Genomic DNA, 11,051 nt, shown 5'->3' on the forward strand with positions numbered 1-11,051 from the left:
CTAGGATACGCGCGCGGAAGTAGTCTGTGTAACGTACTCTAAACTGCGATCTAACGAGCGTAAAGGTATTGAAATCATATTTCTTTTTTTAACTTAATTCGAAGGCCGTGGTGCGATGTCAGGACCCGCCCTGATCGCCTGAGTAGCAATCAGCCGATTGACGTTCCTTTCTGACAGCGATCGAGACGAGAATTTAAAATCTGGAGTCCTCTTTTAGTCTTAGTCTAGAGAAGTGATAAACAATGATTTCTTGATTTTTTGTTGAACAGGAATGGAATAACACACAAAGAATGAAACCTAATCGCAGAAAAACAAAGAAACCGGATTTATTTAAATCTGCTGATGAAAGCGGATCTAAAGATGGCCGCCGCAGACGATTGGTCATGCGTAGAAGGATCGAATCTCACCTGAACGACACTTGCGACTCGCCGCGTCACGACAACAATCGAGAAACAAAACTACACATTCTACGCGACGGTGATACATCGCCATCGGCAACCGCGTCGAAAAATCGCGACAACAAACGTCGAAAATCGTTACTCGAGGAATTAAAAGACGTCGAAAAATATACGAAGGACGATCGGGAAGATATCGAAGATGAGAAGAATGATGATGCTGAGGAGGATGTAAGCGTCGATGATGATATTGATTGGACCGATGTAAAACCCGCGAAAATAACATCGAAAAATAAAAAATGGAAACGAGTGAAAAAACGAAAATTCAACAACGTGGACGATGATGAAAGCGATGATGATGTTACCTTGGAGACGATGAGGACGACGTCGGTGAGCGATGAAGACACGCCTCAACGTCGGTCGACGCGGACTCCGTCCGCCGTTGTCCGCGACTTCGGTGACAATCGGTTGAAAAACATGTTACGATCGCGAGTAAAATCGGGAAAAGGACATGTGAGTATTGTTGAGAATGGGGATGATGATAGCCCCGCCCCCAGAAGAGGACGTCAACAGTTGGAGAAGGATGATAGCCCCGCCCCCAGAAGAGCACGTCAACAGTTGGAGAAGGATGATAGCCCCGCCCCCAGAAGAGCACGTCAACAGTTGGAGAAGGATGATAGCCCCGCCCCCAGAAGAGCACGTCAACAGTTGGAGAAGGATGATAGCCCCGCCCCCAGGGGACGTCAACGGTTTGAGGAGGATGATAGCCCCGCCCCCAGAAGAGCACGTCAACAGTTGGAGAAGGATGATAGCCCCGCCCCCAGAAGAGCACGTCAACAGTTGGAGAAGGATGATAGCCCTGCCCCCAGAAGAGGACGTCAACAGTTGGAGAAGGATGATAGCCCCGCCCCCAGAAGAGGACGTCAACAGTTGGAGAAGGATGATAGCCCCGCCCCCAGGGGATGTCAACGGTTTGAGGAGGATGCTAGCCCCGTCCCTAGACTCCGTAAACGATCAGCATTTATAGAATTAAACGAGAATTCCGACTCGGAGACCGAATTGTACGTCCCGAGAAAATCCGTGCGGAGGAGTTCAGAGAACTCACAGAGTGACAGACGCATGGAGCTGAGGACTGGTCCAAGTAGAGGGGGTGGAAAAAGTAGCAGCAGACGCACGGAGCTGAGGACTGGTCCAAGTAGCGGGGGTGGAAGCAGTAGCAGCAGACGCACGGAGCTGAGGACTGGTCAAAGTAGCGGGGGTGGAAGCAGTAACAGCAGACGCACAGAGCTGAGGAACGAGAGTGGCAGCCGCAGGAAGAGAAACGTCGCAAGAAGAAAATCGACGACGACTTCGGGATTTCGATCGAACAGTTCATTGGTCGTAGCGCGTAGAGCGGTCAAACGTAAACGAAGCGTCGACGATGAAAGCGACGATAAAAACGATGATGATTCCGTGAATCGAGGCGAATTACGCGAAATCGTAGTTTACATCGACGAGTTCGAAAACAACGCGATTCTCGAGCCGTGGGACGACGTGCGTTCGTTATCGACGAGGTATTTCAGAGTTAACGAAGGGTTGGCGGGTAGAGTGAAGAGCGCCGAGTGCGGAAGAGTTCGTTTATCGTTCGAGGGGCGTAAGTCGTCTCGCCACGTCGGAGCGGACCACGACGACGGCGGGGGTGATAGCGTCGTCGTGAAGTGCGAAGACGACGAAACGATCGTTCGAATGGAAAAAGAAATTCCCGTCACGGTGAAAGTGGAGACAGACGAGGATGAGGAGAAGGATGTTGATGATGATGAAATGAAGAAGTTGATGGAGGAGGCCGGTGTGAGTCTGATAGAGGCGGAACGAGGAGGAGAGGAGGTAGCAGACGCTTTGAAGGAGCCGATCCAGTCGTCGTCGTTACCCGAATCGTCCTCCTCCGTCGTCGATGACAACAATGAATCGGAATCGACGAATCGTGTATCTACGGTTTATGAGGTATCCGGGGATACGTTGATACCATACGTATTGTTGACGATCGACGCAGCGTCGACGACGCGTGAACCGTTACGCGAACTCGTTAGTAAACTGACGGAAATTGCGGCGGATACCGAGATACCGGAGCGCCCCCTGGTGTGTAAAATATGTCCGTCTGCCGTCGCCGAGCAGACGTCGTTTAATACGTACGAATCGCTGGTGACGCACTACGAGACTCACGCGAACAGCGCGTTAACGTGTAAACAATGCAGCGCCACCTACCCGACGTACTTCGACATGAGAGCGCACATGAAGTCCGAGCACGCGATGGTCGCGGTCGCCGATCACGCCGCGGTCCGCACTTGTCTCGGTTGCGAGGATCCGATATTGTTCGCGTCGGAACGCGATCTCGCGATTCATTATACGGCTCATTTCGAACGCGATCTGCCGTTTGTTTGTTCGATTTGTCAACTGGACGTAACGAGTTACGGCGAGTTCGTCGATCACATGAACTCGGACCACGGTCTGAGAAACCGTCGGTCCCATCTACGTTGCCTCGCGTGCCCGTCGGCCGTCAGGAACATCTTTGACAGCGTCGAGGAACTCTGCACGCATTACGCGACGCGACATTTCACTCGCGGCGACGGAGATTTCAACTGTCGAATCTGTAACCGCGGCGACGCGTTTAAAACGTACAACGAACTGTCGCGTCACATGTTCGAGAATCACGATCGAGTTTCCCGAGCCGCCGTGAGATACCGAAAATGCGAGAAATTTTGTCGACAAGTCGTTCAACTGGAGACGGACTCCGATCTGGCGTTGCATTACGTGGCTCATTGCCGCGGCGACCTGCCATTCGATTGTTGGTTCTGCGACGCGGAATCGTTCTCGACGATGTACGATTTGCAGAAACACATCACAGACGTTCATCTGACGGTTCGAGTGATCGGGGATTCCCCAGATAAGAGGACGGAGGATTCCCCCGGAGAGAGGACGGCGGTGTCCGGTGAAAATTCAGCGATCGTAAAAACGAAAGAGGAGGAAAATATTGAAGCAGGCGTCGTTGAACTTAATGAAACTGCGGATAAAACTCCAGTAGACATAACGATGAATGAACTTATAACTGATGGATTTGTGAATGCTGATGTAGCTGTTTGTGGTGCTGTACCTGCTTCTGCTACAGCACCTGCTGATGCAGCTGTCGGTGATGCTGTACCCGCACCAGCTACAGCACCTGCTGATGCAGCTGTCAGTGATGCTGTACCCGCACCAGCTACAGCACCTGCTGATGCAGCTGTCGGTGATGCTGTACCCACACCAGCTACAGCACCTGCTGTTGCAGCTGTCAGTGATGCTGTACCCACACCAGTTACAGCACCTGCTGATGCAGCTGTCAGTGATCCTGTACCCGCACCAGCTACAGCACCTGCTGATGTTGAGAACATTGTCGGTTACATTCCTGATTCTCTTCATCAAAATACGGATGTAGAAATGGTTGTAGAGGGCGCAACAGTAAATGCTGATGATGTTAGTATTCCTGTCTCTGACCAGATTCCTCTCACAGCTGAGGTTCCACTCCCTTCCACAGCTGAGGTTACACTCCCTTCCACAGCTGAGGTTCCACTCCCTTCCACAGCTGAGGTTACACCCAATTTTGCAGCTGAGGAGGTCAATCTCCCTTCTACAGCTGAGGTTCCTCTCTCACCCATACCTGAGGAGGCCCCTCTGCCCGATGTAAATCCAAAACTCAGTGAACCGATGGATACTACAGAAAACATCAACGACAAACATCCTGAATCGATGAAAGAACAAACAAATGTTACAACAGAACCAACAGAGCGAGTTGTTACTACGGATACAACACCGGCAGACGGAGTTACAGCGACGTTATCGCTCGCTGAGAAGCTAGCGGAAGCCATCGAGAATGGACCCAGATTCGAGATCGTCCCGGCTAGAAATTATCGAAGTGAAAAGTAAGTGTTAAGATTTATAATTTCTTTCCATATTTCCAATACAGCTTTAAAAAGAATTTTTATCCATTTCTTGTGAAGTGGAAGAACTGCCAACTCCTACTGTGGCAAGCAAGGATCCACCAGGTGGCGCTAAGTAGTTACTCGGTCTTCGGCTGTTTTCCATTTCGTCAGTTATAAATCTCTATCTAGATGATCGTTAAGCGATCATTAGCTCGTCGAGTGTATGTTGTCGTAGTGTCGGTGTATTTATTGATTATCGATTGATTGTAGGCAGGTGATCTACTCGCAGCAGACGTATCTAATGACGGCAGACGACATCGTTCAGTTCCGGTCTACGATACTCCCTGCGTCTGCTGCTCACACGATGACACTCTCCTCGCAGATTACCGGAAATACCCGACTCATCGTTATCTCACGGAAAGGTAAATTCAGCTAATGAGTGATTGGGTAAAGCGTTGGACTCGGGGAAGCCAGATCGTGGGTCCGAACCCTGTATATTGTTATAGTGTCATCGGGCAAGACACTTATCCTCATTGCTTTACTCCACCCAGGAGGGAGTAAGTAGGTACCTGGTCTAATAGATGACTCCTCAGCGGCTAGTAGCTGCTCAGATGTAACTCACCCCCAGGGAGAGATGACTGATAGGCCTATATGGAATCGAGTTATAGGCTGGGGGGGGGGGGGTAATAATACCGCTTTTGAACATATTGTATCACAGTGAAAAGGGCGCTAAGGTAACTGGTATCACTACTTCATTCATTCTAATCTGACACAGATCGAGAATGAAATTAGTTTTAGATGATTTATTCAAGTTGAGAATTAGAATGCAATTGAAGAAATGGGGGATTATAGTGAAAGTCAACATAGTTGTGATGGTCAGTCATTTTGAAATACAAATTGGGACTCAAAAATAGGGATGACTTCAGTAATATGATGACTTAACCAAATGACTTACATTTACTGAAATTGAATCAGGTAGCAAAAGTAGAGATAATTTCAGCATCTTCAGCTGAAGTGTGTAATCTGTTGCTGCGGGTCTTTGTGAAATGCTCATTGTAATTGATTATTTTCAGATGAAGATGACGGAGACGAAGAACAAACTCGTTTTGTTCTGCTGTGCACCGGTGAACGGATACCGATCGTATTCAGCGGTAACTCGTTGATGTCGCGTCGAGCCGAGCACATGGAATACGACCCCGATCGGCCGCGGTGTCCGAAATGTCGGCGTCGTTTCAGCCGCGCGTCGTCGTTCGTCGCGCACCTGAAATCCGAAACGTGCTATAACCGAGTCGAGTTCACGTGCCCCGTCTGCGAACGCGAGTTTCCACGGAAACGACTGGTCGTTCACGTCAACGAGAACAACTGCTCGAAACCGTTGCCGCCGGTGACGGTGACGCGCGCGGACGACGCGTGCGGGTATTGTCGCGCTTGCGTCGTAACCTTGACGACCGATGATGATATTCGTAAGCACCGTTGCCGTGGCGATGCGGCGGCCCGCGGGGTTTACCGGTGTCCGCGGTGTTTAGCCGCCTTCTCGACCCGAACTGCCGTCGCCAGTCACCTGATATCGTCGTCGCCGTGCCGACTGAAGAGCCGTCTGCCGCGTTGTAACCTAGCAACCAAATATTCGCCGATGAAATGTTTCGTGTGCGACGAATCGTTCAACGACGAACGCGACTTCTTGTCGCATAAACACGTAACCGCGGCGACGCGCGACGACGACGCGTCCGTAACCGAGGATACGACGATCGATTGTTCGAAATGTAACTGCCGATTTACGACGTTTAAAAAACTGATTCAACACGAACGACGGAAGGGAAAGAATTTGCACCGTTGCTCGCGCTGTCCGAGGGTTTATATCTCGATCGCTCAGTTAAAACTGCACGTCTATATCGCGCACGCTCAAATCAAACTTCACAACTGCGCGCGCTGCTCCAAGTATTACAAATACGGATTGCAGCTTCGCCGGCACATACGCCGCGAACACGGTCGGTTCCGCGTCTCGCGCGCAGGTGGCGCTAGACGTCATCGATGTCCGAATTGTCGCAAGACGTTCGCGACGGCGACGCAGAAGTATACGCACGACGTTTTCAACGGCGCGTGCGGCGCGTTTCTGTGCGGTGCGTGCCACCGCGCGTTCCGTACGAAGGCCGCGTTTGTCTATCACAACGTGCACGTCCACGAGAGGGCGCTGTATCGGTGCGCGACGTGCTCGTATCGGTTCGTCTCGGAGCGTCAGTTGCGTCGTCACCGGGCGGCGTCGCTGTGTCGCGAGCGTAAGAAATATCAGTCGCGACGCGGCCACAGGACGTCGACGAAATAATGATGGTAATCAACGAGCATCATCGAAAAGAACTGAGTTTGGAATCGACGGCGCCTCAGAAGAGTTCCAGAGATGAAAGTCGATCGAGTGAAATTAAACATTGCCGATTATGAATGCATTTATATGAAATCTTAAATGATTTCTGATTTGACCTTCAGTCAGTGTTGGATCTAGATTATTTCTGATCCAACCGTTCTAGTTGTGTTCAAATCATTCGTCGTGCAAATAACTAAGAAGAGAAAAAAAAGGTTTTAACGTAAACCTGGCTTGAATTAAACATATCAAGAACCTTTTCCTCGCGGAGGTAAAGTGAGTCAACTATACGCATGGTTCCCACAGAACAGGGAAATTGGGAAAAACTTGGGAATTTTGAAATAATAATTCCCGGTTTTGAAATATTTGGGAATTTGAAAATTTTCCTCAAATCTGGGAAATATTTGGAAAATTCAATACATTTCACATATCGCATTTGCCAAGGGCAACTTCCCTTTAAAATCACCTTTATCAACAGGTCACCGCTAAAACGTTGGCTGTTGCATGACGATATGTGTTCATTTCCATTTGGGAAAATTGAAAAATCACCCATGAAATACTTGGGAATTTTGAGAGTGGGAACCGTGTTAATATGGCGTTTAATTATTATATTGGCTTATTGCATGTATTTATGTTTTAGTTACGTGTCTCTTTTTTGTTCCGGTGTCGGTTCCTAGTCTAATTGTCTCGTCTGATGTGTAACGTACTCCGTAAATCCACCGATGACATCATCGTGAAAATCTATTGAAATTGTGAAATTATATATCTTCCGGAGAGACGGAAACGATCTATAGTCCGTATCGAGCAAGTCAAACAGAAATAGAAAATGTTAACATCTTTGACATTTCTTGATTATACTGTGGAACCTTGTTGCGGCGAACTTCACCGACTAGAGAATAATTTCAGATGTGCTTGCCCCCGGGGACAAGTGGATTTCATTCCTTAGATCGGACCCTGCTACGACAAATTCTGATGTAGAGAATACTCCACCAGCCTGAGAGCCTTTTTTCCCACTCGATACAACGGATGATAGCGCCACCAATCGGACTGCCTGTGTAGGGCAAGTAGCTTTTGGAGGGGGCAAGCGAAATTTCAGATATGCTTGTCCCCCGGGCAAGTGGCTTTCATTCCTTAGATCGGACCCTGTATAATGATTTGATGTAAATACACTCGTGGGCAGGTTCGCTTTGCGATTCCTAGAGATTTCTGACTTGAAGTGATGTCAGATTTTACAGTGATGTCATAGGCAGATTTACGAGAAGGTTTCTTCGATTTTATATTTTGTTTTTAAATTCATGTCTCGTGTTGCTATCGAATAACGTTTGTATTGAGTTTTTCTCGATTCTGTTGTGATAGTGATTGAAATTATCGAAAATAATAAGTATTTTAATGTCGATGATGATTATTGATCAAACTGATGTCTCAAAATGGTTTCATAATCTGTATATATAATATTGTCAATGGGTCAGTTTCATGAAAAAAAAAAGTTCAAATCTTATTTTTGCTTAAATTGTTTATTTCGTATTTTCAATGAGAATAACAGTTCAAGCTTTTAAGCTTAAACCGTTTTAAGTTTAAATTTTTTCGTGAAATTGGACCCGGGATCCAGTCCCAAAGTTGTCCGTTGCATTTTTCTGTAGATTTACGATTACCACAGTTCGGTAATAATTCTACAGTAAAATATAAACTCATAACTATAAAACGTTGACTGGTATCAGGGGCTGCAGTTGCCGAAGTTGGTTAGAGTTTTAACCGGTGGATAGTTGACGTAGTAATAATTTAAAAAAATTCATAGTTACTTCGGTAGCAACTGCAGCCCTGGCTTTGTAACGATTGAATTACGATTTTAGCATAATTAATAGATTGTTGATTATATTAGAAATATATTACGATAATGTACAAATATATTTTATCGAGAAAGTTAGAGAATGTTTGAAACCCGCTTTTTCGAAAACCTAAAAGGTTTTAAAACGAAATTTTAAACGAGAAATTAAATAAACGCTGCGTTTTATACTCTCCGCGGAGTCCATTGTCAGATCGGATTTCTATTGTTGTCGAATAACTCGTCTGTGTGTTGATGTGTTAATATGTTTTATTATGTGTGAAATATTGATTTTCACCACTAACGCACGTTTTTGAAGAGATATCGTGTATGTTTTGATCTCACTTTGTGTGTGTATTGATATCTGGTTCACGCGCAGCTGATGTAATGAAGCCGAGATGACAAAAGTTCAATTAGAGATTGCAGACGGTTTCTAGTTTTACTGTCAATGCGAGATGTAGAGTAGTCGCACGTGGTGGTGTTCATTCAGTGAATCAAAAGACATATAATACAGCGTAGTAGATCTCACTGAATTTTTAAGCTCAGCAGAAATGAGAGACAAGGTTTTCAAGGATAATCATCGATAACTGAAGACCCTATAAATTGTGATTATGAATAATTTTTTGCAATCAGCGATTCAAAATTTGGGTGGAAACCGATAGTTAGGGGGGTTGATAAATCATTGAATCGATGTGATTTTTAATTGATTTGCATTTAATTATTGTTCGTTCGGTAACTGTCTCTCTTACGATGTTCGTAATTTTTTGTGGGGCAATAAACTAATTGTAATATTGTACACTGATCTAAGGCTCAGAACCTCTCCAACCCGGTTATCTTCAGCCATCTGTATACTGCCACTAATTTGTTTTACGTTCTATGTCTGTATTGTAGGTATGAATAACTATTGTCTTCTACTGAATAAAAACAAATCGTCAAATATTATTTGCTTATGATATATACAAGTTGTTCTTGTTATTTTATCGTTAACGCTTTGGCTCGGGACAGGGCTATTCCATCAGGTGTAAGGGCTCGGGACTGGGCTATTCCATCAGGTGTAAGGGCTCGGGACTGGGCTATTCCATCAGGTGTAAGGGCTCGGGACAGGGCTATTCCATCAGGTGTAAGGGCTCGGACTGGGCTATTCCATCAGGTGTAAGGGCTCGGGACTGGGCTATTCCATCAGGTGCAATATGCAACTATTGTGTATTAGTAATAGTGTGTTTAATTGATAATCGATTAGAACATTCTGGGTTACGTTTTCAGAAACCCTGTAGAATTCGAATGATAAACTTTGGTCAAGTTTGAAAAAAACGAGTTTCTCAAATTCCTATTTGGGCGCCTCCGAGTATAGTCTGACCCTAGTAAGTAACCTGTCCGTGGCATCCCATTATAAAAGCTTATTGTAAATTGTATAACCCATCCGATTATATAAGCTTACCGGTACCAACGATTAGGTAACTAACTAAGTCTGACCCGGGATAGACCTACCCCATATAGATATATGAGAGGCTCGGCCGGTTGTATTCAACAACAACGACTTCTCAACGATATCGAATGAACTTTCTTCCTGAAAGATGATGCACGTCGTGTTACGTCCTTTGAATCTCGTCGGGCGTACTATAATGACGTGTCCCTCAGGATGTCCAATCAGTATGGCACCACATCCATTAGCACAACCAGACGACACTTGTCTAATCGATCATCGTCAATTTATTTTGCTTCGCATCTTAAAGTAGCTCTCAAAATCATTTACATCTCCGACCACAGCGGATCGGGAAGATCAAACTCTGTTGAATTCGCAGTGCGTCTTCACTAAATACCAACTTTTCGGTCGCAATTCAAATAGAGTCGGGGTTTGTGAATTGGGTAAACTTCTTAAGACTCGGGAGAGAAATTCGAAACTCTCAAACTTGGGTCTCGACCTGTAAAAACACTGGATATCGGTTAATTCTACGGTTACAAATTTGAATATATAAATCAAATGAAGTGATTCATTTATAATCCTCACATCAAATTAAACGAAACGACTCGGAGAACTGTGGCAACTCGCTCCTCGGGAGAAATTCGATTCGTGGTTAAGAAGAAAACAGCGCAGACGTTAACGTAAATTTATTCGAAAATAGGATTTAAAACAAGGCGAACAAAACAGTCACAACATGAATGAAACTGCGGCTGATGTTTATGACAATTCGACTGATGTCATCGTGACGTCTCTGAAACCTCATCTTAAACTGACCACAGGATTCGGTATATTCATCGGATGTTATCTAGCATTTACAGGTAATCATTATTATTATTACAGGATATCATTTAGCGTCAACAGGCGGCAGGTGTAAATTGTACACTACTCCACCCCCGAGTTGGATCGGCTATCAACTCGGAGTTAACCGTACAACTCGGATGTTTGTTGGAATATTTCTTTTTTTGTGTGGCACGATTTTAGAAATAGATAACATCCAACCCTGAAATAAATATATGAATGAATGATAAGCCTAGTTACACAGGTAGTGACTGAATTTGATTTTAATATTCAAAATGATTTGTCA

General features: G+C 45.7%; 1 protein-coding gene across 1 annotated transcript; it reads left to right on the forward strand.

Moving 5' to 3' along the window:
* Positions 1-34: 34 nt before the first annotated feature.
* Positions 35-9,461, forward strand: LOC141911512 (uncharacterized). Its single transcript, XM_074802496.1, has 4 exons — positions 35-65; positions 270-4,327; positions 4,598-4,749; positions 5,401-9,461. The coding sequence occupies exons 2-4, from the start codon at positions 291-293 to the stop codon at positions 6,648-6,650; spliced, it is 5,439 nt and encodes a 1,812-aa protein (XP_074658597.1). The 5' UTR covers positions 35-65; positions 270-290; the 3' UTR covers positions 6,651-9,461.
* The last annotated feature ends 1,590 nt before the right edge of the window (positions 9,462-11,051 follow it).

Source organism: Tubulanus polymorphus, chromosome 10, assembly GCF_964204645.1.
Source record: "Tubulanus polymorphus chromosome 10, tnTubPoly1.2, whole genome shotgun sequence".
NCBI lineage: Eukaryota > Metazoa > Nemertea > Palaeonemertea > Tubulaniformes > Tubulanidae > Tubulanus > Tubulanus polymorphus.